A 27,097-nucleotide genomic window follows, 5' to 3' on the forward strand; every position below is an offset into this window, starting at 1 on the left:
GAATATTCATGGAATGAACTAATCCCGAATCTGCCAGTCAACAGACTAAGTTATATGTCTATTTCTATGTCATCTACAAATCAGATAACCCTTACTCTATTCTTCATGGGAGAAACAGGAAGGCAGGTTAAAGCTGCCTTTAAATTGTTGAGCTCGTATCCTCTTTGGGATGCAGAGGTACAGAATGTGAGCTGGAACAGATGAAGAGAAAGAATATTGAATGTCCTAGATTCTTGGAATCAGGATTTAGTGTTCCCAACATTAGAAGAATATGGCTTTCCCTCATCTCTACCCTAGAGTCTTCTGCCTTTTAGATCTGTTACAATACTGTGATTATCAAACTCTGAATTTTTAGGAAAGGCTCATACAAGCTCAGTTTTGAAACGGCTTTTAAAATGATCTTTTCAACTTATATTTCCTGTAAAGTTTGAGTTAAAGAGACACGCAGCTGTCTATTGGCTATGAGGTATAAAAAGAGTTCCCAAATGCCCCTGACAGATGCCTGAGATACATGTATCCATCTGTTTCAGGAATCAAAAATGGCCTATACTTTTCAGTGTGAATTTGGAAATTCACTGAGATTTAAGCTGTCTCCTGAATTGAAGATAATCTTACAATGAATGTTCTTTTTCCCCAGAATGAAGAAAAGTAAGCTCAATTTTGCTTTCCCATCAATAGCCACTCTTTGCAGAATGTGGGGCTACTCACAGAATTTAGAAGTGTCCTCTTGTGCCTTTTTTCCATTGTCTACTGTGACTCAGGGTGATGAACCCTGGGACTGATGCCTTAGAAAGATGGAAAAAGTGTTTCAGTCAACACTATCTAGAACCAGGAGGGAAGCATCTCAAAAACTTCTGTTGCACAGTGTTAACATTTGAAGAATGGAGACACCTATGAAAGGTCTAGCAGACCCAAAGAGGAAACCGGTTTTGTACCTTTTCTCAACTTTTTCTAAGGGGAGTGACAGGGATGGAGTCTTAGTTAATTAACTTCTCAAGATTGTTTTCCAGAAACTGATGTAAGTGACAGATGAACATCGGAAGGAAATCACGCCAACAGTGATGTTGGGAGTTTCTTTTCCTGACTTTATCAGTCACAAACCATACCCAAGTGCTGTGAGATAAGCAGAGTGGAGAGGAGGCTTAATTATACAGTAAGCTCCAAAAAGTCAGGTGATGCAGGTGCTTCAGGCATGATCAGAGCCTCTCCAAAGCAAGCACCTTAGGGCTTCCTGTTAGAATACAGGTAACTACAAACAGGGAGGTCCAATACACTGTTCCCAACGTGGAGTAGCCATGGTAGGCAGTGCCTTGAACTTCAGCTATTCAGGAAGACATCCTGTCGTGATGCTTAGGTCAGGGCCCCCTGCAGTAGGGCTTCATCACTGGACCCCACACTCCTTGGGATTTTCCATTTCATCTCTTTCAAAGTCTGGCTTCAAACTCTTTTTTTGCTCAATTTCCACCTGTCAAGAATAGAAGTTGGAGAGAAATATCGGAAGAAATATCAGGAAAACATCCCAACAAATAAATAAACCAAAAGAGAAAAGCTCACTAGGTTCTTTGAGAGTCCTTGTAATTTGGTTAATGTTCTGGGCTTTAGTCACACCAAGCTACTGGCCATGTGTATATTATGGCTCTGTCTTTGCACATGCCCTTTGCTTGGTCTGGATTTCCTCTCCCTCTCAGTCCACCTGGAAAATTCTTATTCTTTGCCTTACACAGCTACTCAAAGGTCACCTCTTCTGTGAAGCTATTCTTGACTCACCAGGTAGAGTCAGGTGCTCCTCTGTGTATATTCCCACTACACCCTGTACCCGCTACACCACAGACTTCGTAGGACAGGGCAGGCCCTTGTTCACTATTGTACCCCTATAATATGGGCATACAGCAGGCAATCACAAAGGTTTATCAAATGAATGAATTCCTTTGCAGCTGGCTCTTTACACTCTCTGTTATTTTATCCCTTTAAAAAGTCTCCAAATGGATAAGTATTGTAGTGTTTACGGTTCTGCCTATATCTTTTGGAAAATACTGTAGCTATAACTGTAAAGAGATTAATAAATTAATCTTGCCTTGAGAGTGATATACCTCATCTGAAGCCTTTGATAAATCAGGCAGGGAATCCTTTGAGCTGAAGGAGTTTCATAATTAAAGCCGCTCTTCTCAATACCACTTGGATATTTATGATGAGGGAAACAATTCAAGACAGAACAGTTGACTAGGGTCATGTTTGAGGAAAGTGCTGGGTTTTTTCCTGACCACAAGATGGAGTATTTGTTCTTTTTGGTAGTTTAATGTTTTAAATCACACAAGTAAGGAAATATTTAAAGAACAATTAAATGATCATATAAATCTAAGGATGTTATTACGAATAGGAAATTATTAAACCACTTTGCCAAATCCTTCTTCAGTAACCCCGTTTTCCGTCTTTGGCATATAATCTCCTATTGAATTTCTAACTACTCAGGATACAATCACTGTTTGTGTCGGAAATCTCCAACTTCATTTCCTCCTTCACAGCCCTGATCCTGTTACTATTATAGAAGCTTGCCTGGCTTTTGAGTTTGTCCAGTTATGGCCCAGTGACCAGGTTGTATGACTTGGTATATGTCATACTTCACTATGACATACTGTCATACATTGTGTCATACTTCACTATGTAAACTTCATTCAGATCCACTTCATCAACACCTGTAGCTGAAATATATGCTTTGGGTTAGCATTTTCCTGACCCTCTCTCCACTTCCAAACTCACTCCCCTGCACATAAATTATATGACAAATGAGTAATAATAATCCCATTACCCCATTACTCTGTTGTTGTTCATGATGACTGAAAGACATTATATACTCCTCCTTCATCAGCCTGTACTTCTCTTTCCAACCTTTCTCTTGCCTGCTAGAGAGATTATTCATTTAACTCAGAGCAGACTCAACCACAGCTATGCATGGTAAACCGCCTGCAAGGTGGTAGGAGAATACCCTGCACCCTGGGCAGGCACTGCTAAAAGGAATGAGAAGGGGGAGGGCATGGGGGTGCACAGACAGACTTGGAAACATGAGCCAGATGCCTCCTGAGGCTACCTTGTAGCTGTAGTGTGCAGAATAATTGACCCACTTCCTGACGTCGGTCTTGTCTTCCACAGAGATGGATCTTACGGCAGCTTTGGAGGCAGAAGTTGTAGGCATGCTGAACTCGACGTTAATGTGATTGGCAAATCTGGAAGGCACTTCCCGGTCAGAGCCAAGTTCAAGATGGCAGAAGAAACAGTGTGGGTGACCAGAAGCTATGAAAGAAAGACAAAGAATCTAGGGTTCAGGTTCTTTGGGGAGGAAGTGGAAGAGCCTCAATAACAAACAAAAGGAGGCCTGGCAGTCTTTAAGAGCATCCAACGCTGAGCAGAGGATCTGCCTCGGCAGAAATCACACTGCATGTGCTTCAGACCCTTTGACATAACACTATCTGACTACAGTAGCCTGGTATCCTAGCAATAAAACCCATGACCTGAGAAATGGAGTGCATTCTGCCTGCTCAGGTCAGAGTGCTACGTGAACACAGTATAAATACTATGAAATAGAGGTTGTAGATTGGCAGAAAGGAATAAAAGAGATCAGCACTTAGCACCTACTAAAACATCAAAGATGGCCACCTGGAGCAAAATCATCAATTTCCTTTGGAAGATGAATTTTCTTAATAGCATTTGATTTTTTTTTTTTTTTTTTCCGGTATGCAGGCCTCCCACTGTTGTGGCCTCTCCTGCTGCGGAGCACAGGCTCTGGACGCGCAGGCCCAGCAGCCATGGCTCACGGGCCCAGCCGCTCCGCGGCATGTGGGATCTTCCCAGACCAGGGCACGAACCCATGTCCCCAGCGTCGGCAGGCGGACTCTCAACCACTGCGCCACCAGGGAAGCCCAGCATTTGATTTTTTTTTCTTTTTTTTTTTCGGTACGCAGGCCTCTCACTGTTGTGGCCTCTCCCGTTGCGGAGCACAGGCTTTGGACGTGCAGGCTCAGCGGCCATGGCTCACAGGCCCAGCCGCTACGCGGCATGTGGGATCCTCCCGGACCAGGGCACGAACCCGTGTCCCCTGCATCGGCAGGTGGACTCTCAACCGCTGCGCCACCAGGGAAGCCCTGTTATTTTTTTTTAAATGCTTTTGGCATGTTTTTTTGGTGAACGGCATATAAAAATGACAAAGTGCTTAGAAACAGCACATATGCTTTAGGGGAAGCATGTGGAACGCTGGAGAGAATACAGACTAATAGTCAGGATACCTGGGTTAGACCTGCAGCTCTCCTAAGTGCAGAGATCCCACACCCAAGTCCTTTTTGTTCTCTCCAGGCCTCAATTCCTCACGTGTGAAGTGGCGAGTTGGGCGGTGGTGGAAAAGGGTAGGCTGGATAATGCCAGGCATCGTCCCTTACCGCTATTTAACTCTATAAATCTATGGCTAGTTCTACGGTATTTGGAAGGCAAACTTACGGTTTGATTTTCATTTGAGGATTGTTATTAGATTATTTGAGGGAAAAGAGAACTTAGTTCTATGACGATCACCACTGCAGCATCGTCCTCGTTCATCAGATGTAACAGGAAACGTTTGTTGATAACTCTAAGCCAAGTACTGTGCTTTATGCAGATTCTCTCACTTCTCTCTCTTCATAACAGTCCCTTGAGGTCATAATTATTACGCTGCACAAATGAGGAAACTAAGGCTTCGGAAGGTAAGGTCAGCTGCCCAAGGTCATAGCTAGAAAGTGGCAGAGCCAAGAACTGGACCCAGCAGTCTGACTCCCAGATGTTCTTAACCCATTTGTCTGAGTCATAACCTCACAGTCCTCAAACCTCAAGACAGGTTTGCAGGGTGACAGGGGTGGAGAAAAAGGAAGCTGTAAGAAACCCATAAAGTAACTCACTGTGGATAAACCATGTGACTCTGACTTCATTATGTAACTGAAACAGCCCTTACTTATCCCAGTTTCCCCAAATAAACAGTTCCAATTTCCTTTATTGGTCTGGGCAGGACTTTTTAATCTCGGAGCCTGAGGACATACACACCCGCTCTCCAAGGAAAACATAACAGAGTGAAGTATTTGTTTTGCTCTGTTTCACAAATGTAACATATTTCAATGGGTCTTTCTAGAGAGTAATACTTTGGAAAATTAATTGAAAAAATTGCAGTTTTTTAGGAAAGGAATTTAAGATATATGTAGTAGTAAAAATTACATTATTTGAAAATGAATCCAATTTTTTTAAATTGTGTACCACAGATGTAATTATATAGCTGTCACTTACTGAACACTTATTACAGGCCAGAGACTGTGCTAAACACTTAAAAACATTACTAATTCCATTCTTAATTAGCTAGGTGTTAATAACCCTATTTTATAAAAGAGGAAACTTGAGATTTCTCTGAAAGGTTTAAGTAAATTGCCTGAGGTCACACAGCCATTAACTTGTAGTACTGGGAATAAAACTCATTATCTAACTGACTCCAAATTATGTCCTACACTCCTCTCAATATATTGCTATAGATTTAGATCATTACAAAGTATTTAGAGGAGTTTCTTAATTCAGTAGCAACCTGAACAACAGTTTTATCTAATTACCCTTATTTACACATGGTTGGAACACTGAAAATCATAACTTTCCACAAAACTGACCCCCCTCTTCTCACCCCACCAAAGCATATTCACAGAAAATTCTATGAAAGCAACATTCTCTCTTGAGTTCTAGCATCAGCTAATGCATGTGTAGGGCTAGTGGACAGATAGTGAAGTACAATTTTGAAAGCTAGTATAATTTAATTCATGTTAATGAACTAATGAGCTCACATTATGTCATCTTCCTTGATGAAGCTGAGAAAATTTAATATTAAAATTCAGATTTCTATTTTCCATAGAAGGGGAATCATATTAGAATTGTTTTCCCTTCACCTGATCTAATGAGAACTGGAATTCCAGCAAAGAAAGCTACCTATGCAGAACAGAATGTTCTGTTTCCTGGCAGACAATCTGGGAAAGCACAGAAACTTGTTCTGGTGCCTTCTAGGATTAAAGGGAAGCTCTTGGGATTAGGACGGGAGGGGTCCTGGGAGAGCACAGATAGAGGGACCCTGCTGGTGGGAGCCATGTTGGAATCCAATGGCAGCTTGTTAGCCTTTTGATGGCTTGATTGGGATAAGCCTGCTGTGGCTGCAGACTTGAGGTGCCGACAAAGCCCAGGATGCCAGCCTGCTGGCCCATGCTGCCCTGCAGTCTGACCATCCTACCTGTTGGGGCTAGGGTTGCAGGGCCACTGCAGGTGGGAGCAGATGTGCAGAGGTTCAGTCCTCTTTCACTGTAAATAGAGGTGTGAGGATTATGAAAAATGGCCTATGAAAGGCACCTTCCCAAAGCTATCTCAAGACTAAGAAGAGCTCAGAAAAGGGACAGTTACTAACAGATCATCGTCAATTCTCTGGCTTCATGGATGGAGCAGTGGATGGGGAGGGCAGGGGCTGGGCACAGAGAATACCAGCAATGGTAAGAACTCGCATTCTGACTGGAATTCAGATCCTGTACATCTCAAGTTTCCAGAAAAAGGGTGCTATTAATTTCCTGAACTGATACAGAAATATACCATTGGCCAGAAGTAGAAATAAGAAGCTCTTGGGGGGATTTCATGTCTAAAAATACACAACCATGACAGCAAAAGCAGTAATTGAGTGGGGGGTAGGTTTAAGTGAGAAATATCCCCAAATATCCTTATGCTGTCCTTATGTATTTTAAAAATCATTGACAAATAAGGTTCCAGTAATCTAGAAATACATACGTAGTATATAGGCTGCATTTACTTGGCCTTGAGCCTACTTAACACTACCCCGCTGGGAAGCATTAAGGAAAGTCATTGCTGAGGACTATTTATTCCATGCCCTGCATCTGCTCCCTTTTTATTCTGGTAACAATCTTTTTTTTTTTTTTTTTCTTTTTTCTTCCTCTTCGAGAAATACTCTTCCCCAGCACTGCATGTTATCTTGGTGGTCATGTCAGTCAAAATGCCCTGTCCTCCCTTTTACTCTTGGGAAGTGGCACAAGGACAGAAAATGGCCTGTGATGGTTTGTCCCAAAGGCTGCAGCCTGCGGAGACATCCACAGTTCCTGCTATCAAGAGCTATCCTTTCTGAAGACTGTTTCTTCCTTCAGTTCTGTGAGCTACCTGTATCTTTCCAACAATTTCTTTCTTTTTGCTAAAAGAAGCCAGTCAGTCTTTGCTGCTTATAAAGCCCCTCACATGGTACTTTTAAATATTTGAGAGAAAGAACTTTGAAACAAATGGGGTATGTGTGTACACACTGAGAAAACTGAAAATCTCTGTTCTCATAGTGGAAGTAACTTTGAGTTTGTGTCTGTTTTGTGTCATCTACTAAGAGGCAGCTGTGGTATGGAGAAAAAAGACCCCTGGATGTGATGAGTCACGTCACTCCCGGTCCTTAATTTTCTCATCTGTGGAATGGAGAGGTTTGACTAAGTTATCCCCAAGGTCCTTTCCAGCTCGAAAATCCAATTATTCCATAATGAAGTGATCTGAATACATGCTTAGTAAATTGCAGAGCTAAAAATTCCAGTAAGCATAAACCTGAGGTCTTTTCTCATGTCAAGCCTCTTGCGGGTTAAACAGTAATTTTCCCCGTTACCTCAGTTCTCTTCTCAAGGGCATCCGTGCCAAAGGAGAATTGAGGGTTTCTCCTTTCTGCCATCAGTTCACATCGGCCTCATGGCTGAGGCAGAAATCACAGTGCTATCACCAGGAGAATACAGTGCTGATTTTAGGGAAATGAATAAGCAAGCTCAGAGAGGAAGACTTTATGTTAAAAATTCTGTCAGTTTAGAAATAGGGGGTGGCAAATCCAGCCTCAAACACAGAGGTCCAATTGTCTTTTCAGTTTGCACTGCTACACCCAGTGTCTGACAAGAAAGCCCTGGTGTGTGTCCACTGCCTGGCCTGCCTAGGGAGTTGGCCAGATCGTATTGCTTCTTGGCTTCACACTGTTTTACATTTAGGGTAACACAGCCACTCCACACTCAGAACAGGAAATGAAGACTCCAATCATACTGTTAGGATTTAATGGTGAGAATGGAAAAAAGAATATCTGCATAAGAGAAAGACTTTAACCAACAGTTTTTCCAAACCTCTCTCTTTTTCTTTTTTTTTTTCTGGCCCAAATACCCACTTTTTTAACAGATGAGCGAAGTTTATTATAAACAAGAAGAAAAGTGATTTAAAGGGTCACGGGATCATGGGCTTATTGCCTACCACTGGGGTCACCCAGACTTACTCTAAGAAACAAAGCTATTAGAGCTGGTTTGATTACTCCTTAGTTTTGTCATTTCACCAAATCTCACTGGAGCCATGAGGAAAGTCATTGCCTTCAGGCTCACTCAAGCACAGAAGCACCCCTGCTAGCTGTGAGCAGGCCAGCTAGGGCTGGTAAACTGTCTCCTTTGTTTAAATTAAACATCCCTTCCCTTACTTTCTGTCCTTTTGGATTTCAGTCCTTTTGGACCTTCATGTCCTGGCTGGATCTTCAGTCTGATCAGAAGCCCCTTCCCCATCTCCAGATCCTGGCTCTGAACTTGGGATGTTATGATTGACAGGCCTTGCACAGGGTGACTGGAATCATAAATCTAACTCTTGGCCTGTACTGTACACATGATTGGCCATAAACTGGCTCTTTTACCTATACTTGGGGCAACAGACATCTCTTCAAAGCCCAGAAGCCTTCTAGGATCTGGAAAAGGATAGCTTCCAACACCAGATAAAACTTTAATGAGTCAGAAAAGAATACAGAACCATAAGCTGCCTTGGAAATCTCCTCAGCAGCCCAGCTGAGAAGAAGAATGCGTAGTTTTATGGAAGAACTGTGATAGTAAGAGAGTAGAAAGATGGAGTGAACTGGGTCATGCATGCTTGTTAAGTACTTTGCGCAAATATTTTTGTTTTTCTGGTCCCCCATTCCCCCATCCCTCCCCATCATCATTCCTATCACATAACAAAAACCAGCACTTCATAGGGCAAGAGAATGTGGAACTTTGATCCCAGCTCTTTCACAACCATGTGGCGGTTTTCACAGAAAAGAAAGCTCTGCCTACCTGAGTTTTTGTCAGGCAGTCGGTTTATCCTCCACACAATGGAGTTGAAGGCATGCTCATACTTCGCAGTTCCCAGAGTTACTCTCATGACAGGCTCAGAGCCAGACAAGCTAGTTGAGCCAAAACTTGCCCCCCGGTTCACTTTGGCTTTCAGAGACTTTTCCCCCAGGACACTTTCCCTGCGGAAGTTTTTCACCCACTCACTGGGCACAGGGTAGCGAACCATCACATTCTCACAGGGAACCTGAGTGAGAGGATCACAGTTAGAGGAGAAGCCAGATGACATCCTCAGCCAGCTCTGCACCTCCACCTCTGCCCCACTGATGCTTGCCACAGTCCTGAGTGTGAATGGCAAGGTCTTCTCGGCAAATACTGTCCTGAACCTCATTAGCTCAAGTCGGCAGGCGTCCAAAGGGTTGAACAGAATAACCCGTGAGCTGTTGAATACATCCTCATCCACACACCTGTGAAAATGGCACTCGTGGAGCTTGATCCACTTTGTGGTGGTGGTGGGCATGATGTCTTGCCGGGAAACGATTTCGTTGCCTTTGACAAGGACGTCATTGAGACCCAAGCGGCACTCGGCAAGGCCAGAGAGGAAACTCAGGATGTGGACCCGTGTCAAGACACGGTGCTGGAGAATCTGGTTGTCTCCTTTGCTCACAAGGCCAGAGAATTCATCTCGGACATCCACTGCAATCTCCTCTTCAAGGTAGTTCAAACCAACTGTGCACAAGTCCATTGACAACACCGGCAGGTCCATGAGACGGTCCTGAACTGCACGGATGAAGCTCAGGAAGTCATCGTAATTGGTGGTGCCCAGCTTAATCACTTGTTCCCTCTCGGCCACGTGGGCCACGGCAGGTTTAGGCTGGTATTTCTTCTTCTCCTTGTAGGTGACGCGGTCTATCCGCAAGCTGTGGATCCTGCCGTTCTCATCATAGTTTTGGAGCCGGGGCTCTGAAATCTCATGGCAGATCTCCAGCTTGAACTCACGGAATGGCTTTTCTAAGCCCTTCTCATAATACAGCTGCAGATACCCACTGTCTGTCAGTTTGATGTAGATGGGTCCCCAGTGCCTAGAGGACATGATGTTTTTCTTCTCAGGGATCCTAAGCATCATGGGCCAACCATCCTTGGGCTGGGACAGTGCGGAACCTGGTGGGTGGTCATCTAGTTCAGTCCAGGCTATTGGGTCATCATCAGGGAGTGTTGTACTCCCTAAGTGATCGGGATCCTCAAGTTGGAGTCGTTTGAGTTTTTCAACAGCATCACAGTGTGACTGGTTTTTGCTTGAATCATCAAAACTGATGGCATCCTTGTAGATGACAATGAGAGAATCTCTTTGGCTTTTGCCTGTGGTACCAGACATGGAATTGTCTTGGGAGCGCCTCTCCTGCTCCTCAAAGAAAGTGCGGAAAGGGTTTATAGGGGAGGGTTGTACATCCTGTAGAGTCTCATTCAGAAAAGGATTGGTTGCCCTCCAAAGAGGAGCCTCAGGCACGGAAGGCGGATGGTTTAAGGAGGAAATGTCCAGCTTCTGAACTTTGGAGAAGTTCATCAAAGTGCTCTTGGGACGTTCCCTCTTCTTAAATGACCCAGTTGAGTTACAAGGTACATCTGGGATCACAGATGCAAGAGGTGGTGTTTTCGGCTTCAGAGGAGAGGTGATTGGTGGCAAAGGGCTGCTGACTTCATTGTCATCAAAAGTGACCCAGCTAGGGAAACGAGCAGAGGTCACTAGAGTGGCGGGGTGTCCGTTCATAGCTGGACTGCTGGCCTGCCAGTTGATGGCCTCCATCTCTACCTCTTCATCTTCCTGAAGAGAGGAAGAATTGTCTAAAAGGAAAAGGAGAACATATGAAGGGCTGCTATTCAGGGCCTCTAGAGGTATAGGAATGAGGGATGACTAGAATTTTATATGGAATCCAGTAAATTCCAAAGCATTTCATTACTTGTCCTCAAGTGTTTCGTCTGGGCATAGCTCTCACAGTTTTGTAATAAGCAGTAAGAATACAAATGTCAATACAGAAGCACTGATAGGACCCAGGTCCCTTGCAATTTAACTCTTATACACTCTCCATTTTATCGAAGTTTCTGGAATAGATTTTTTTTCCTTGACTCTAAAGTATGTATTCTTATATTTTAAACATTGAAAACTACCTCCTACATAAAATGATATAAAGCTGATCTCACTGAACAAAATAAGCCATATGCTCTAAGTGATAATATGATTGCAAATAATGTAATCGGAGAGATTTTTACCCAAATGTGGTAAATAAATATTAAAGACACAATGTTAACATCCTTAATATGAAATAAATTTACACAAGTGAATAACAAAAATACAAAATCTTGAAATACAGGCAAAGGACATATACAGACAACCCAGGAAAGAGAAAGGAAACATGTCTAATAACCATGTAGAAAATGTTCAGTCTCACTAGTAATAAGAAAAACGTAAATTAAACCCCAAAAATCAGTGAAGATTTTTAAAGTTTTAGTATTCGATGAGGGTAAAGGTGCTATAATATGAACAGTAAATAGACCCTTAATGGGACCATAAGTTGCTACAAACTCTCTGAAAATGGTTTGGCAATTTGTATTAAGGGTCTTACAAATATTCATGAACAATGACTTAGTAATCTCACCCTAAGGAAATAAATCCAAATTAGGAACCAAGTTTTGGGTGAACGTTAAGAAACTGAGGCATACAATGGAATAACAAGCAGCCATTAAAATGTTTACAAGTTCGTATAACATGAGAAAATGCTCCTGACATTAATCTCTTCTTTTTTCTCTAAAATACTTTTCCATCTTGGGGTTTAATTTATGGGAAAAAAAAAAGATTATTACAAATAAAACTCCACCCTAGCAAGGCCTTCGAGGAAGGAGATACAGGAGTTGAGTTTCGATGCAGGAAGACCCAGACCTTTTCAGTAAAGACGCTGTGTGTCTGCTGGGGTTATGGGAAGGAGGAGGAAATGAGGCCTTTATAAAGCAAGGAGTGGATTCTGAGGAAGGAATGGCACAGAAAACAAATCTGTATTTCGCATATAGTAAATGCTCAGTGAAGGACTGTTAATTGAATGAGTGAGAAAAGAAACTTTGCTTTGGAGCAGTTCTATTCTCTCTGTCTCTGGAGGAATGTGTATGGGGATCTCTGCCGCCATTCCACCCACTGTTTTTACTGCCAGAAATTTGGAATCAAAGAGAAATGAATACTCAAATGGTTAAGTCAAATAGTTGGCTTTTCTTACCATCCTGCTAAATCTTCACGAATATCATATCCAACCACACCAAATGAGCAATGTCACATATAATTAAACATGTAATTACACATGGATGGGATGGCTGCCTCTCATCCATCTCTCAAAGTATATTTATTCAAACAAATAGCAATTACCTCTACTGAAAACATCAGTTTGAAAATATAAGCTAAATGCATGCATGAGTGAGCATACATACATACCCACATTCGCCCCAGAAATATAATGAGCAAAAAGTATTTTCTATATATGCAGCATCACAAAAGAATTTCAAAGCATTATAAAATGAAAGATGAGACTCTCCTTCAAATTAATCATTAATCCACTTTTGTAGATGCATAAGTGATTTATTTTCTAGAAAATGAAGGGAAAAGGGTCAGAAAACAATCCAGGTTTGTAGGACTTATATTTTATTACTACTACAACTGCTGCTGTTGTTGTCGTAATGAAGCCTAAAGGGAACAATGTGGCCCTGAGTAAAATACAATCACTTCCTTGGAACAGTAACTAATCCTCCCTAGAGAACTGGCAAAAGGGGTGTATCGCAAAATGCATCACTTTCTAATGAAGCAGCTCTATGGAGCTTTTGTAAGCAGTATTTCCACCCAGACAGTCTGGTATTGACCCACCCCTTGTGCCAGGGATATCCTTTTTGCCTTGGAGCTCATTACTACTCCCTAGTTCAAAACGTGCCCTAAGTCCTTTTCCTTTGGAGGGTGGCTTTCTGCCAAAGCTGTTTATTCTTGCTGCTAAAGGATTCTCTTCTGTTGGGAGACTTGTCCCCAAAATAGCACTTCTCATCTTCCTCTCCCAAACCAAAAAAAGGGGGGAAAAAGGCCTCTGTCTCCACTGAAGATAATTTTCTTACAATAAATTTGTTTTTAAGCCAAGTTACTTGAGATCACACCAAGTCCTACACAGTTGTGAAGCATTTGACTCTTAATACAATTTAAATGAAGTATCTTTAAATTTGGGGGGAAATTTTTTGAATTAAATTAATTTCTAGAGATTCTACATTCTCTTAGACAGCCATCAAAAAGTTTCAAAAGACTTATAAAGTCTCTCCTTTGGCATTTTCATCTTCCATGATTACAACCTGTTTTAAAAATCCATCCTTTGGGATGATAGTGGGGTATAGGTCAAATTTCTGAAAATGAGAATTTGTTTTTCTACAAAATCACTTATAAAGAAAAAATATCTTAATAAAGACACTTTTATAGGGCTTCCTTGGTGGCTCAGTGCTTGAGAATCCGCCTGCCAATGCAGGGGACACAGGTTCGATGCCTGGTCCGGGAAGATCCCACATGCCGCGGAGCAACTAAGCCCATGCACCACAGCTACTGAGCCTGCGCTCTAGAGCCCACGAGCCACAACTACTGAGACCGCCCCATGACTACTGAAGCGCAGCCAAAAAAAAAAGACACTTTTATAGATGAAAAGCAAAAGTGATCCATAGTTCATATAGGTCATAGTGGTTCATATTTTCATATGAAAATAAAGCATTTCTTGAGGTGAACCTAAGGACCGCCAAATAGTACTTTTAAAAATTATCCCCTGTTAACACTGACTTCCCTATTTGTGAGTTCTAATTTTTTTTTTCATTTATCACTGACTGAAGGACATCCTCAATTGTTTTTATAAAGGTTAAGTCATATATTTTCTGAGCCTCTTTTTATTAAAGAATGGTCTTTGAGACTTTCACATATGAAGAAAATGACAATCTGTATGTAAAATTCCTTGGGGAAAGTATTTGTATAAGACAAAAATTCAACCTCTTTAATATATAATGACAGTGTATCCTTAATAAAAATCATACACCCTCACAATAAAATAGGATGAAAACAGACTATTCACTAATGAAGAAATATAAATATCTAATAACTCGTTGGAAAAAAGAGTTTAACCTTAGAATAAATACAGGACTTCCCTGGTGGTCCAGTGGTAAAGAATCCGCCTTCCATTGCAGGGGATGCGGTTTGATCCCTGGTCGGGGAACTAAGATCCCACATGCTGCAGGGCAACTAAGCCCGTGCACCTCAACTAGAGAGCCCAAGTGCTACAAACTACAGAGTCCATGTGCTCTGGAGCCTACGTGCCACAACTAGAGAGAGAGAAGCCCGCGCGCTACGACGAAAGATCCCACGTGCCACAACTAAGACCCAACGCAGCCAAAAATAAATTAAAAATAAATTAATTAATTAAGTAAACATTCTTTTTGGCGGTACACGGGCCTCTCACTGCTGCGGCCTCTCCCGTTGCGAAGCACAGGCTCCGGACGCGCAGGCCCAGTGGCCATGGCTCACGGGCCCAGCTGCTCCGCGGCATGTGGGATCCTCCCGGACCGGGGCACGAACCCGTGTCCCCTGCATCAGCAGGCGGACTCCCAACCACTGCGCCACCAGGGAAGCCCTAAACATTTTTTTTAAAAAAAGAATAAATACAATTCTCCCTGTGTCAGAGAGACAAAGACTTAGAAAGAATAATAATCATTACTGGTGACACATGGAAATTTACACTCTATAATGTAAGCATTAAAAAGAAATCTTTCTGGAAGGCAATTTGAAAATTTGTACAAAAGTCTCAAAAAAAATAATCCAAGAATTCTACTTATAGGCTTTATCTAAGGAAAGAACAGGACAGACATGTAATGATGTATATAGTGGTATGTTTATCATAGCAGTATTTGTATCATGGAAAAATTGGAAACAAATGTCCAATAATGGGAGATTGGTTAAATGGAATCTCATGCATCAATCAAGACAATGCTATTGATGATGTTAATTCACTGGAAGCTGATCATGATATATATTGTTGAGTGAATAACAAGAGCCTACAGTGTGGAGTCAGGCTGCCTGGGTTTCAATTCCGTGTCTGCAGCTTATTAGCTATGTGACTGGGCAAGTTGTTTAATTTCTCTGCGTCTCAGCTTTCCCACCTATGAAACTAGAAGAATATTAAATCCTACCTAACAGGGTTGCTGTGAAAATTTAATACAGATGTTAGAATTGTATTTGGCAAATAATAAATGTTCAGTAGATGTTAGCTGCTATAACTACTGCTGCTGTTGCTACTGCTGCTAGAATGATACATATTCATGATATAAAGTGTATATATGTACTAAAAAGCTTTTTGATGTGAAAACAAATGTCTCATGTGGGGTAAGAGGTGATCTTTAAAATTCTAAATCTGTATTCTTTTTTAAAAAATGCTGTATTGCTTACAAAATAAAGAAATATTAAGAGGTCAAAACCTATCTTTATTCCTCCCACTGATTGACCTTAGAGCAAGAAAGCCAACAGCTTCACTGTAGTCCATGTTGATAATGCAGCAGTTAGATCCCTAAGACACTTATGACTGGTGTGGCTGGTAAGGGAAACAATAAGGGGGGAAAAAGTCTGGAAAATTTCTCCACTAAGAAATCGGCAAAAACTAATGATCTTTAGAACAACATTAACTATCATCCACAATTCCGTTTTACTGACTTATTAAAATATAACCAAAACTCCAGCATCATTTTAATTACTCTCTCTTCCATATTGCTTTTAGTATTATGAGTTGGCCTCTGCCGAATAAAATCCATGGATGAAGATTAGGTTCTTATTCTACACCACAGGGAGAATTTCCAGTACCTAAGAGCTTCCTTAATGCCTTTACTGATGCAAACTAAAGAGAAATGGTGGATTCTTTTAATGTTAGACCACTATCTTTTTTTTTTTTTTTTTTTTTTTGCGGTATGCAGGCCTCTCACTGTTGTGGCGTCTCCCGTTGTGGAGCACAGGCTCCGGACACACAGGCTCAGCGGCCATGGCTCACGGGCCCAGCCACTCCGCGGCATGTGGGATCTTCCCGGACCGGGGCATGAACCCGTGTCCCCTGCATCGGCAGGCGGACTCTCAACCACTGTGCCACCAGGGAAGCCCGACCACTATCTATTTTAAATACCACAAAGATTAAATTAATTGATTACAACGGCAATCAAAACCACCAAACTGAAGAAAAAGTAAGCACTATGGGGAAAAAAATCAGATTCTATGATATTTTGAATACAGCAGACAGTCTGCCATCTTCCTCCCCCATTTGTTAACCTAATTTGTTAAATGCAATGACAAGTGCAAAAAACTTATTGAGAGCTGTTCGCTGGAATTTACGAGCAGTGGCAAGAACAAATATTCTCAGATTACTGTGGTTTTCTCAACATGAGATAACAGTCACTGTTGCAAGAGAGCATACACTGTATGACCAGACTCAGATGCACAGTAGGCACTTAAATATTTGAGTAGTAATCTGCAAAGCAAGAGGAGGAACACAGAATTTTCAGGCTTGAAGAGATTTTAGAAATAATAAAACTCGACCCCTTCATTTTGCTGAGAAGACCAAGGCTCAGCGAGTTTAATTCAACTGCCCAAGATGAAATTAAAAGTCAAGTCCCACTTTTAATATTCATTAACTGGTAATTTCTTAATGCTTGTTCATTAGATTAAAATCCGGTTAACTTACCTTTGAGATTGGCAAGAGTCATCTTGACACAAAACTTTTTAGGAGCGTTGTTCAGTGGTAGAAAAGAAGTTAACTAAACAGGATTGGCATTTATACAGGGAAGCCTCTGGGCATAAAGTCTTCCCCTGATAATGTGAATGTGTATGGGTGAGAGAAAGGAGTTACTCATCTGAACCTTATCAAGGGAGCTTCTAACTTGGATAAAATAAGCTGAGACCTGCTTAATCATCACAATACACTGATAAAAAGGAGAGTCAGAGGGTCTGAGTCTATTTATCTGTCCTTCCGCATTGTCGCGGAGAGGGGATGCTTTGATGCTGGTCAGAGATATCCCCAAAGTGAAGAAGTCAATTCATCAAACTACCACTTAACCACTACTTGACAGAATCCCTATCAAGAACATTTTACACTGCATTCTGGGTTTTATTTGCTAAGAGGACCTAAGAAGCGGTACTGAGCACCTTCAAATGACTGGTCCAGCTCACCCTGCCAACTCCCTCCCTGCTTACCAAGACTGACCTAATACATTTCATCACCCTTTTTTTTTCTCTCATAAAAGCAAGCATCAGACTTTAAGTTTGATGAATGGCCCAGGAACATCCCCAATATCTTGTGTTCCAAGTCTGTTCTAAATTTTTTAAATCTGGTTCTAAACTTTTGCCTGTTTTACCATTGCCCATTTCCCCATGGCTTCTTCAATATTCAACCTTTGGATCCCTGCTTTTGGCTTCTTCCTCTAACAACTGAACTTCCACTCAACTGGCTTACTGGTTTCCCTGGCTTAATTTGCCTTTCTGATATCAGCTTCTTATGTTGTCTTAGATGAAGGCTCTATTCTCCCACCTGGGCAGAGATCCCACTGGAACCCCTTGCTGTTGTCTGACAGGCCCAACTTCAGTTCCCCAGCAGAGGTCATAGGCAAGGGGCAGGGCTGGATTCCAATATCTACGGTAAATTGAAAAACTGGCAATCCATTTAATAAATTAATCTCTTAACATAAATCAATCTCTTAACATTTTATATATCAGGGCATCTCAGAGGCTTAACTAGTGATGATACCTGCTGACCTAACCTAACCTGTGTTTTATTTTTTATTGCCATAGCAAAAAGCCCCCTGCATTTCCTTCCCATCCTAAACTATTTTCCGAGCCCACCAAAGAGGAGTAAACAAAGAGGAGTTTCTAGGGTCTGAGCCCTTTTGGATGGACTGTGAAACTCTCTGCTTAATGGCCTGTCAAACTCTTCTATGATGTGACAAGAGAGTGGAAAGGGCTCTTTTGGTTCAGGAGCTTAAAAGAGAAGGGAGTAGCATCCAGATGTTACTGTCAGGGAGAACGTATGGTAGAGGCAAGGGAAAAAAGGGGTCTTCATCCTGACTCTGATTTGAGCATAGTTCTTATGCCTAGGAAGTGCCAGCGCTGGGGACCGGGAAAACGACTGCCTGGAGGGGCACTGGGTAAGTTCCTAGAAACAGTGGCAAGCCTACAGTGCTCGTGCCCTTACTGTGACCAGGACAGGTCACTCCCTGGGACTGCCTGTCCCACTGCCACAGTGGAAGTCTCACTTGCGTGTGCCCCCAGGTCCTTACTCACTATTCACCTGGTCACCACGTGAGGACACACCGCAGCAACAAGCCAGGATACTTGTAAGCTCCAAGGAACCACTGGACCCCTAAGCGGGTGAGGGAACAGACAAGGTCCTGGGCTTGAGTGAAGAACTAGGGTGAATCAGTATGCCCTAAATTAGGGTTAAAAGGGACTAAACCGTACATGCTGTTACATTTGATCAGAGATCTCAGTTTTTGTTTGGTTTTTTTTTTTTTGCGGTACGCGGGCCTGTCACTGTTGTGGCCTCTCCCGCTGCAGAGCACAGGCTCCAGACGTGCAGGCTCAGCGGCCATGGCTCACGGGCCCAGCCGCTCCACGGCATGTGGGATCTTCCCGGACCGGGGCATGAACCCGTGTCCCCTGCATTGGCAGGCGGACTCTCAACCACTGCGCCACCAGGGAAGCCCAGAGATCTCAGTTTTTAAGAGCCTCATCACTCTTACATGAACAGGTAAAATCAGGTTTCACGTTTGGCAGGATGATCCCCAAATCCTGGAACTTCTGAGGAAGGTAAAGACACATCTTACTACTTTTACCATTTCTTAACTCCAATAGTAAGAAACAGAGAAAAGGACCAGACTTATGAAGGATTAGGGAGCACCCAAGGATAAGGGCTTGACTGTCCTCCCGGTTATGTTGGTGAGTAACAGAAAACAGAACTATGCCTCAGAGAGCATGTCAAAGCGGCCAAATGGAATTCACCTAGAGGTTTCAGTCTCACCAATGGCTTTGTCATCTCCCTCTCTGCTCCCTTCAATACACGGGTCTACTTTTAACTGGTACTAATGTCCTGCCAATCAGTCTACAGAGCTGGGACTCATCATCCTCTTTGCATATAATACTTCTAACTCTGACGTCCACTGCACGGGTCATGGAGCACCTGCACCATGGGCATGGACCCCTACCTACTTATTCTGGGGGTGGAGCTTGGGAGTCTCACCTAACCCTGATGAACTTACACACTTTAAGCACACACAGCAATGCCTTCTTTCCCTTCACTGTCCTGAAACAGTTACAGGCAGAGCCATTCTACTGTAGACCAGATTCAAAGTCTGATCATTTTGAACCTTAGCGATGGGAAGTGCTACTTCTCCACAGCTGATTCTGTAAATTTGGTCAGGCGGCAAAGAAACAGCGCTGGGGGCTCTCATGCATTATTACATTTGCTTGTGTACATGTGTATTTATTGGGAATGAGAAGAGCAGGCATTCTGACTGAGTCTGTATCAGGCCTATCTTCCATTTGTTAACTTGGCTAGGCTATAACACACCCTGCAGGAGGAATTCAAAAGGTCTGTTGGGATGGGGGTATAGTCAGCTGGGCTAAGCTCACCCATAGAAAGGTTAGGGGCAATTCTTGCAAGCTGAAAGGATCCGTACAAATGATCTCCTTTCACCTATATTACCCAAAGCTCACTGCTCTTTATGTGGATTTTCCAGCGATGGCAACAACAACAAAATAACCAAACAGCGCCTGTATGCCGTAAGCCACTTCTTTTCTATTGAATTTCGAGTAGGTAATTCGATTTCATTTCAGTACTTGTCCAGCTCCCTTTTAGTTACCAAGATCAAAGGAGACATTCTTACAGACTGACAGTAGGTGCGATTTATAAACTGTAAACGTACCAAGTTAAAATAACCTAGTAGGAAAACAACTAATTTCTAGCATGACAACAGATTTATTCTGGCAGGTAGAGATCTCTTTGTACTCCTGAACCTGTCAAGTTTTTCAGAAGAACTCATAAGGCAAACAGAGTGAAAAGCTATTTCCAGATGATTCATACACAGACTCAGTACTTTTCCTCATTTGCTCCAGGACCCTCACCATCCAGCATATATACACCAGTGTCTCCTGGGTGGACACAAGGCCCATAATAGAAAAGACGGCTTAAAAGTGGCTTGTACTAATGCTGGCTTGAGCTCCAGGCCCCATGCTTGTCTTCACCACCTATTTTGTGCCACTGCAGGCAGCAGAGGGGAAAGCTTGGACTTGGGCTCTGGAGTCAGATTGACCTGGCCCTGCTTTAGAAAACTGTGTGATCTTGGGCACATTACTTAACCCTCTCTAAACTTCATATTTATCACCTCTTAAGGGGGAATAATAATAGTACCCACTTTGTAGAGTTGCTGTGAGGGTAACAGAGATCGTTAAAGGACATTGAATTTAATTAACCCGTAGCACAATAAATGTTAGCTGTCACAATAAAAAATATGTAAATATTATTATTATTTCAGAATTCTTAAGGAAGCAAAAAAGAGGAAAGAGGGGAAGAAGTGGGAGAAAAAAATGCCTTTGAAGTTTCATTAGAATCAAGGGAAAGTGGGATGGAGAAAGAAAGAAGAATGTTTGTCTCAGGTTATGAGTCCATGAATCCAAATCTTTCCATAATTATTGCAAAGGCTTGGGAATTACAAGAGATGTAAGTCTGCATTCGTGAAGTCACTGTGATTATAACAAAACAGCACTAGAATCTACCACATAACGGAAGTGCTAAGTCATGAGTACACTTTGGTCAAGATAGGACATGCAACTTTCTATTACCCCTAAGAATTGCCTTTGTAATTGCTAGGCAGGTCTAAGATGTTATAGTATTCCAGAGAAGCAGTCCCCAAAGGAGAGCAGCACACCGAAGGAGGTACAGGATGATCCACTGGGGTGGAGGGAGAAAATATCAGAACTTCTATTTTTGTTGACTTTTTTTTAAATTAATTTTTATTGGAGTATAGTTGCTTTACAATGTTGTGTTAGTTTCTACTGTACAGCAAAGTGAATCAGCTATATGTATATATATATATATATATATATATATATATATCTCCCCTCTTTTCTGGATTGTTGACTTTTTAACCCATCCTTTAAACATTTCTAACTTTTGTTTATATGTTAGAAACCATATACTAAAATACTTGCTTGTAATTTATAAATATATTTATAATATAGTATATTTATAAACATACAAATATTAGAGGCTCACAATCAAACCTTTGGAGATCACGACCAAACATTTGGAGAAGGCTAGTTCAGTGCACTAGGCATATTTCAAATACTCAGCATGGGTGCACACACACACAAAGCTCTCACCTCTTCCCTGTCCTCTGTAAGAGTTGGCCATTGTAACCAGAAAAATGGCCGTGGTTGTCAGTCCAAAGGGAAAGGTGCTTTGGCAAATAAGAAGGATCTATTACTCCCTTAAACTCTCCCATGATTTGGGCAATAATTGACTCATACATGCCCCAGCTCCCTGGTGGCCATGCTAACAACCTATCCTGGCCTTTCCATGTTGCTTTGAATCTAGCTAAGCATGACTTGACCACCACCCACCTTGCTCTCTAGAAAGTTTTAAAACCAGTCTTCCAATTCTGCAAAAATTATAAAACTGACCGAAACAAGTAACTATTGGAGTTGCTGCCAGGGCCAAGGATTATGCGACCTCACTATCACAACAAAGGTCTTTTGATGTCCTTTTCTTGGTTATACTCTTGGTGTCCAATAAATACATAGCAATGGAAGGAAGAGGGTCTGTCTGTGAGATCTTGACTCATGCCAGGGTCATCACTAGCTTTATAGCAAATATCTATTGAATTAAATGCTTTAACTCTCCTATTGCTCAAATAACAGGTTGAGACTGTTACTTTTGCTTTCAATGAGTCTTAGAGGAAAAGTCAACCCACACGATTCAGAGGGGAAGAACAAAGTCGATACAGCAAACAATATACAGGGAAGGAATACTGTATTACCTTCCCTGCAGCCCTCCCCTGCTCCTTGGGGTAACAGCATCACAACTGAACTTTTCTCCTCTCATGCATGTCTTTCTGAAGTGTCAGTGAAGGTGCCCCACCCAGGATGCATATGACCCAAGAAAAGTCAGATTCTTGTTGGAAATTTTGAATGGACTAACTCAAGTGCAAGAAAGTGGTGGGAGCCGAGTTATTCAGATGGAGGCACTCTGAAGAGTCTGCACATAGGTCCTTGCTGACTTGAGCCTGAAGGATGCTAAGGTTCCCGGCCATCTGTGGGAGACGGCAAAAATGGCCACAGATTCTTCCTTTCTCTATCCGTGCTCTTGGGCAGTCCCCCACACCCCCACCACATTGACTCTGAGCTAGGGCATGTGATTACATTGACTTTGAGCTACAGCATGTGATTTGCTTTAGTCAAGATCAAATACATCACTAGCAGAAACTTGAAAAGTGCTTGCATGCTGCGGCTTGCCCTCTTTTGCTCTACTTGGAACCCCGAGACCATCATTCAAACAAGCCTACAGGGAGATGAGTGACCACATGGAGAAGTAAGGCGCCCTAGCCAACCAGGCAGCTGATCGCAGACGCACGAGTGAGCGCCTAAGGAGATCAGCTCAGCCTAGTATAGACGGGGAATTGCTCAAGCGTGCCCAGATTGCTGATTTGCAGCATCTTGAGCTAATAAACAAAGGGTTGTTTAGGGGGGCCACTAGTTTTCAGGGTGGTTTGTAACATAGTAAAAGCTGATACACCAACTTCCTGAAGCTTGAGTTCTCAGCTTTTCTTCTGATTCTGTAAACAACTATATCCTTAAAATAAATTCCTGTCACTTAAAGGTAGTACAGTTGGCTTCTGTTCCTTGCAATCCAAGCTCCTTAGCAACCAGGCAGAAGACAGATGAAAAGATCTTTGTAGGAACCATGGGCAGACATAAATTCCTAGAACCTTCCAAACTCGTCTGGCTATTGAGCAAAAATATTTCCATTTTATTGCTCCTCTTTACTCTCCCTTGCTCTTTTCACAAGGAAATAGAACAGTATTCTTCTTGCTTATATAATACAAGACACTTACTTCAAACTCTGTAAGTTTGGAAGGAAGGAATTTTAAGACTCTCATCCCTAGAATTGTCATCTTTGGCCCAGGTCACCCTAGGCATAAACAGGTAGGAAGTGGATAGGCCCTGAGTGCATTGTCAAGTGGTCAAGAGTACGGACTCCAGCCCTGGCTACTCCTTCTCGCTCTGTGACCTTGGGCAAGTTACTTAATGCAGGCTTCAGTTCCCTCAACTCTAAAATGGAGATAATAATAGTACTTACCTCTTAAGTTGTGGTGAGGACTGAGTTAATGTATTTAACGTTTGCATAGCAAACATTATATAAATATTTAGTAGTGTTATTATCACAATTATTCCTTAGAGTCCAGGTACCCTTGGGGAAGATTTTGAAAAGAGACATTTGGCATTGTGGGAACTTTGATAAAGCCACAGAACAGAAGGTTTTATTTCTAGTCCTGGCTCTGCCGAAAACCCCCTGTGGTCTTGGGTAAGTCTCTCTGTGCCATTTCCCCATTTAACATGGTATAATCATAATCCCCGTTCTAGTTTGGAAGCAAATATGAAATAACACATGTAAGCATGCTTCTAAACATTCAGAAGTGCTCAACCACTGTTTGGTAACGCCTGTGATTACTTTTCACATAGTGAGGTAGTTTTAGGTTCCAAGTGAGTCCTACAATTCTTCACGCTATGTGAGTGGGTCTGAGGTGGGCAGTTATTGCATTTTAGAGATAGAAGACCATAAAAGTGCAGAAAGCAGTCTTGGAATAAAGACTTCTTTACAAAGATATTAAACCAAAACTTGTGTGTTGAGAGGCTTGGTTACATATCAGATTGAAGAGGCCATGGCCTTTTCAAAAGTCTCCCAGAAACTGTTAAGTGTTTCTAAGAAGGGAAATGAAATCAAGTAACTAGAGAACAGAGGAAAGTAGAAGGACAAGAACACTTTCATACCCTTATACATCCTGAACTGACAGATGTCCTTTAATTGACTTGCTCCCCAACTGTCCCAGGGACCAAGGCTGAGTGTTCTTTACCTCAGCTGGGGACAGCTCAAGGTTTAAGGCCCACAGAACCTAATGTACTCCCATGTGAGTTCATTTTAAAACAAACCATTTTCATGAATGTTCCAGTCACCAAGTTCTAAAGTAAATAAATTTCGTTTCTATAATACAAAGAAGGTAAAACGTTTTGATAATTTTAAGAAAGAAGTTGTATTTTAGAAAACTTGGATGGTGCAGAAACACAGACAATTAAAAGCACCTGAATCTTGCCGCCACCTGAGATGACTGATGTCACCATCATAGTGTGCTTCCTTCAAGCTCTCTCACTCTGCACATAACACATTCATGAACACACACCTCTCTACAAAGTAGGGATTATTCTGCATATGCAGTTTTAGGGCCTAGGTGTTTTGGCTTAATGTTCTCAGATGAGAATTTTCATGGGACACCATTCAAAACAAGTAAGTGCCAGTAATTGTTGGCAGGATCTGACGGAGGTGTTAGAATGAGCATTATGTTTGCTAAAAGAGTTTGGACTGCAGAGCATGAAAATATATTAATTCCAGTTCATGTATTCAATGTCTAGCCGCCTCAGGGTGGATATGCAGAAATTCCATATCAGGGGGGATATGCAGTAAAGTAATAAGAAAGTATGACACCGGATGAAGGATGATCAATGCTGATGATTTGTTTCATGAAGTAAATTTGACTCCTGTTGACATTTAAAGTCAGGGACTACAGTAGACAGGGATGAGGTAATGGGATTAGGACTTCTATCTCCAAACCTAAAGCTTCTTGCCCCGCTGTGACACACAGAGATGTTGACAAACATGCTGCCTTCCATTCTGTAAAAACAGTACCCTTTGTGTCCTCACGGAGGGCCTTTCCTGGGGGTCATAATGAATCTCTTCTGCAGCTGGACACACAGCCGGCTGATCGGTACACGTGGTTACTTGTTGCCTCTTCTTCTTTGCATATATGACAGAAGTCAAGTGAAGGACATAAAGCCAGAAGCATCAGCCCACCTCTAAGCCAGAACCTCAGTTACATCATAGGGTGGGGCGCACAACCTAAAACACGGAGGTTTGCTGCCTCAAAGACTTTTTAAAAGCATGCCATATAGCATAGGAATTGCCATCCTATCTTTAAGAGCAGACTGTGGTAAATACACTAGTCAGCATGGATTTAATAAAGGTTGTTAGCAAATAAAGAATAAATAGTCCCAAAAATATTTAAAGAGGAAGAATGTACTCTAAATCCTTAAGATTTCTGATTAAGATTAAGAGGGGTTAGGAGTGTGTATGAGGAGATAGGTACAAACTGTCTTTAGAATCAGGGCGAAACTGAGTCAGGGAAAGAGATCTTTATGGTGTTAGTTTTTCTTCAAAGCACTTAATTTGGGATTGGATTATCTAACCCTACAGAGCCCATGGGGACTTTTGGAGTGTGTCTGGAGTATTCTGGTGATTTCAGGAGTAGACTTTGGGTTTTAGGGCAGGAGAGGTTGCTGGAAGGAGAGAGGATAATAGCTCACCATGGCCACCACCTCCAAGACAACAGCAGTGGCAAAGCTGACACTCACCAGTCACGTATCACATGTCATGTATCACCTGTCAGGTGCTCTGCCTAGGCCTGTACCAAAACCATCTCATTTGATCCTGGAGACACCTACATGAGGTAGCTCCTACCATTATCCCTATTCTATTGATGGGGACACAGGCATAGAGGTTAGATGACTAAATCAATGTCACAGACAAGCAAGTGGTGGCGTTAGGATCTAAACCCTGGAGGTTCGAATTCACAACCCTCAGCTTGACCCCTCCCGTATACTGCAGCTCAGTGTCTTTAGAACTATCTAATCTTGAACAAGTAACCCAATTTCTGTCTCAGTTTCCTCGCTTTTAAAGAGGATAATAATAATCCAGTCTATCTACCACAGTACGGTTGTGAGGATCAAATGAGACACGTGAATGCACGCGATTGCCATTTGTAGAATATGGCATGCTCTACAGTTTAAATTATTTTTATTATTACTGATGAAAGGAAGAGAAAGAGAGTACTGATTTCTTCATTTTGAGGGTTTGGGTTTTTTATTTTGGCTTAGTATAAAAATTTTAACAATCAACATAAGGCAATGAAAATAACTGATATGCACTAGTAGGTACATTAAGTATTGATAAAAAGCAGAAAACACTCCCTGTATCAGGAACCTGTGATTAAGAAAGAAAAAAAAAAAAACAGTGATTATTTTGACAGGACAGTGACTTAGAATAGCTCTTTGTGGGGCTTGGTAGCTCTGGTGATAAAGCTCCTCTAACTGCTGGCGGACAAGTGACACTTCCCTTTCCGGAAATGGAAATGAACTCTCAAGGATTTGTGACTCTCCAGATAATGACTTCCTGCTCCACAAAAACAAAGCCCAGCCGCTGAAATAACAACCTATCTCTGGTCCCTATTCAACATCCTAGGGCTGCCATTCTTAGTCTGGTCTGAAGGAGGCTTCTCCAGCTCCAGGCCTCTAAAGCCTCACTATTCCAGAGATAGACAAAAATGCCAGAATTTAAAAGCCAAGGTTAGAAAGAGTTACAAGAGTTACCTCTGGGCAAAGTCACGCTGCACTCAGACTTGATCTGTTGGAAGTCATTCAACTCCCAAGCAGGCCTGGAGTCCCTGGTCCATACCTCTATCACAGCACACACAGGCAGATCCCTTTGTGTTTATTTTCCAAATATGGCCAGTAAGTTCCTAGAGAAGAGAAGCTACATAAAAGCCTTTTGAACTGAATTGCACTAGGG

General features: G+C 42.1%; 1 protein-coding gene and 1 long non-coding RNA gene across 14 annotated transcripts in view; one reads left to right on the forward strand and one right to left on the reverse strand.

Moving 5' to 3' along the window:
• Positions 1-10,397, forward strand: part of LOC149750338 (uncharacterized) — a 44,998-nt gene extending 34,601 nt beyond the window's left edge. For all 3 annotated transcript variants that reach the window (XR_016392238.1, XR_016392237.1, XR_016392236.1), the window contains one exon: positions 1-10,397. This exon is cut by the window's left edge and continues 11,310 nt beyond it. This is a non-coding gene — a long non-coding RNA (uncharacterized LOC149750338).
• Positions 1-27,097, reverse strand: part of STON2 (stonin 2) — a 136,652-nt gene that overhangs the window by 18,794 nt on the left and 90,761 nt on the right. For 6 of the 11 annotated variants that reach the window (XM_089908041.1, XM_089908045.1, XM_089908046.1 and 3 more), the window contains 2 exons: positions 9,132-10,970; positions 1-3,288 (listed from right to left, as the gene is read on the reverse strand). The exon at positions 1-3,288 is cut by the window's left edge and continues 18,794 nt beyond it. In XM_089908041.1, coding sequence (XP_089764167.1) covers positions 2,918-3,288; positions 9,132-10,970 — 2,210 coding nt within the window. In that variant the 3' untranslated portion in view covers positions 1-2,917. Of the gene's footprint in view, positions 3,289-9,131; positions 26,513-27,097 lie in introns of all 11 variants that reach the window. The other 5 variants (XM_089908051.1, XM_089908049.1, XM_089908047.1 and 2 more) reach the window with 2 other exon arrangements.

Source organism: Delphinapterus leucas, chromosome 2 (genome assembly GCF_059928025.1).
Source record: "Delphinapterus leucas isolate spDelLeu-1000000601 "Yukka" chromosome 2, BTC_Dleu_Yukka2, whole genome shotgun sequence".
NCBI lineage: Eukaryota > Metazoa > Chordata > Mammalia > Artiodactyla > Monodontidae > Delphinapterus > Delphinapterus leucas.